A 1325-nucleotide genomic window follows, 5' to 3' on the forward strand; every position below is an offset into this window, starting at 1 on the left:
AAAAAAAATAGATTTTTAAAATTGTTGACTGTGTAATTGTGTATGCATATATATATATATATATATATGTGCATGTGTATGTATGTGTGTGCATGTTTATGTATGTCCGCGTATATGTACGCATGTGTGTATGTGTATGTATGTCTGTATATGCATGTATAGGTATGTAGGTATGTGTATGCATATATGTATGTATACGTAAATATATATGTATATATGTATGTGCGTATGTTATGTATATCTGTGTATATGTATATATGTGTATGTATATATTTATATATGTGTGTATGTATGTATGCATGTGTATGTTTCTAGATCTGTATGTGTATACACATATGTATATATATATATATATATATATATATGTTATATCTGGCCAAATATGCATTTACTAGTAAGCTAACTATTCTTTACATTTGGCCAACATTAGTTGAAGCGTTGAAAAATGCCAGTAATCAATAATGCCAAGAGTGAAAGCCTAAGAGTATAAATGAAGTAAAGAGCCTTAAGAGTGGACGATAAGGTTGTAGTTAGAGTAGAGTGTTCAATTTTATTCTCAGGATACTAAATAAAGACCTGTATGTGTATGTGTATGTGTATATGTGTATGTATGTATGTATGTATGTCTGTGTCTGTGATTGTGTCTGTCTGTGTATGTGTTGTATATATGTTATATATGGTGTAACTAAAAAATCATACTTTAAAGCATCTAAATCATGATGACAACTAGACATTTTCATAAAGGATAGAGGAAAGAAGACAAGGGATAACAGAATGGTGTTAATATAGCACAGATTATGGCCAAGGATTAGAGCCAAGAAATATTAGACATAAATACAATCATATATAGAAGCATAGATGTCCACTACACTATATAGTATTCCTCCTTTTGCTGGGATTTTTATATGGATGAAGGAACAAGGCTGAGTTTCCACCATACATCATGCACAACTATTAGCTTATTGAAGTATGTTGCAGCTTATACATATGTGTGTATCTGTCTGTCTCTGTCTGTGTGTATGTGTGTGTGTGTGTTTGTGTATCTGTGCACCACTATCTTACGTTATAATAAACATCAGTGGGATATATGTGTATATGTATGGATTCATCATCGATATATTCGGTCGTTTATGGTTCTTCTTTTTGATCTTTGATATCAATAATCATCGATTTATCCATCAGTTTTCCGTGATTAGTAGTTAGGAATGGTTAAGGTTATTGAAATAACAGTTAATTTTATAATTTAATTCGAAATATTCACCTATGTTTTCATATCTTATTATTACTAATTACTATTATTTATTATTATTATTATTATTATTATT

The 1325-nt window shown here is 29.5% G+C and overlaps 1 protein-coding gene across 1 annotated transcript; it reads right to left on the reverse strand.

The window, feature by feature from the left end:
* Positions 1-667, reverse strand: LOAG_15701 (hypothetical protein; the record flags this gene model as incomplete). Its single annotated transcript, XM_003151191.2, has 2 exons — positions 1-228; positions 577-667. Coding segments are annotated over 2 exons (319 nt in total), but the record flags the coding sequence as incomplete, so codon positions are not given.
* Positions 668-1325: the final 658 nt, after the last annotated feature.

This window comes from Loa loa (genome assembly GCF_000183805.2).
Source record: "Loa loa unplaced genomic scaffold supercont3.2485, whole genome shotgun sequence".
In the NCBI taxonomy this organism is placed as follows: domain Eukaryota; kingdom Metazoa; phylum Nematoda; class Chromadorea; order Rhabditida; family Onchocercidae; genus Loa; species Loa loa.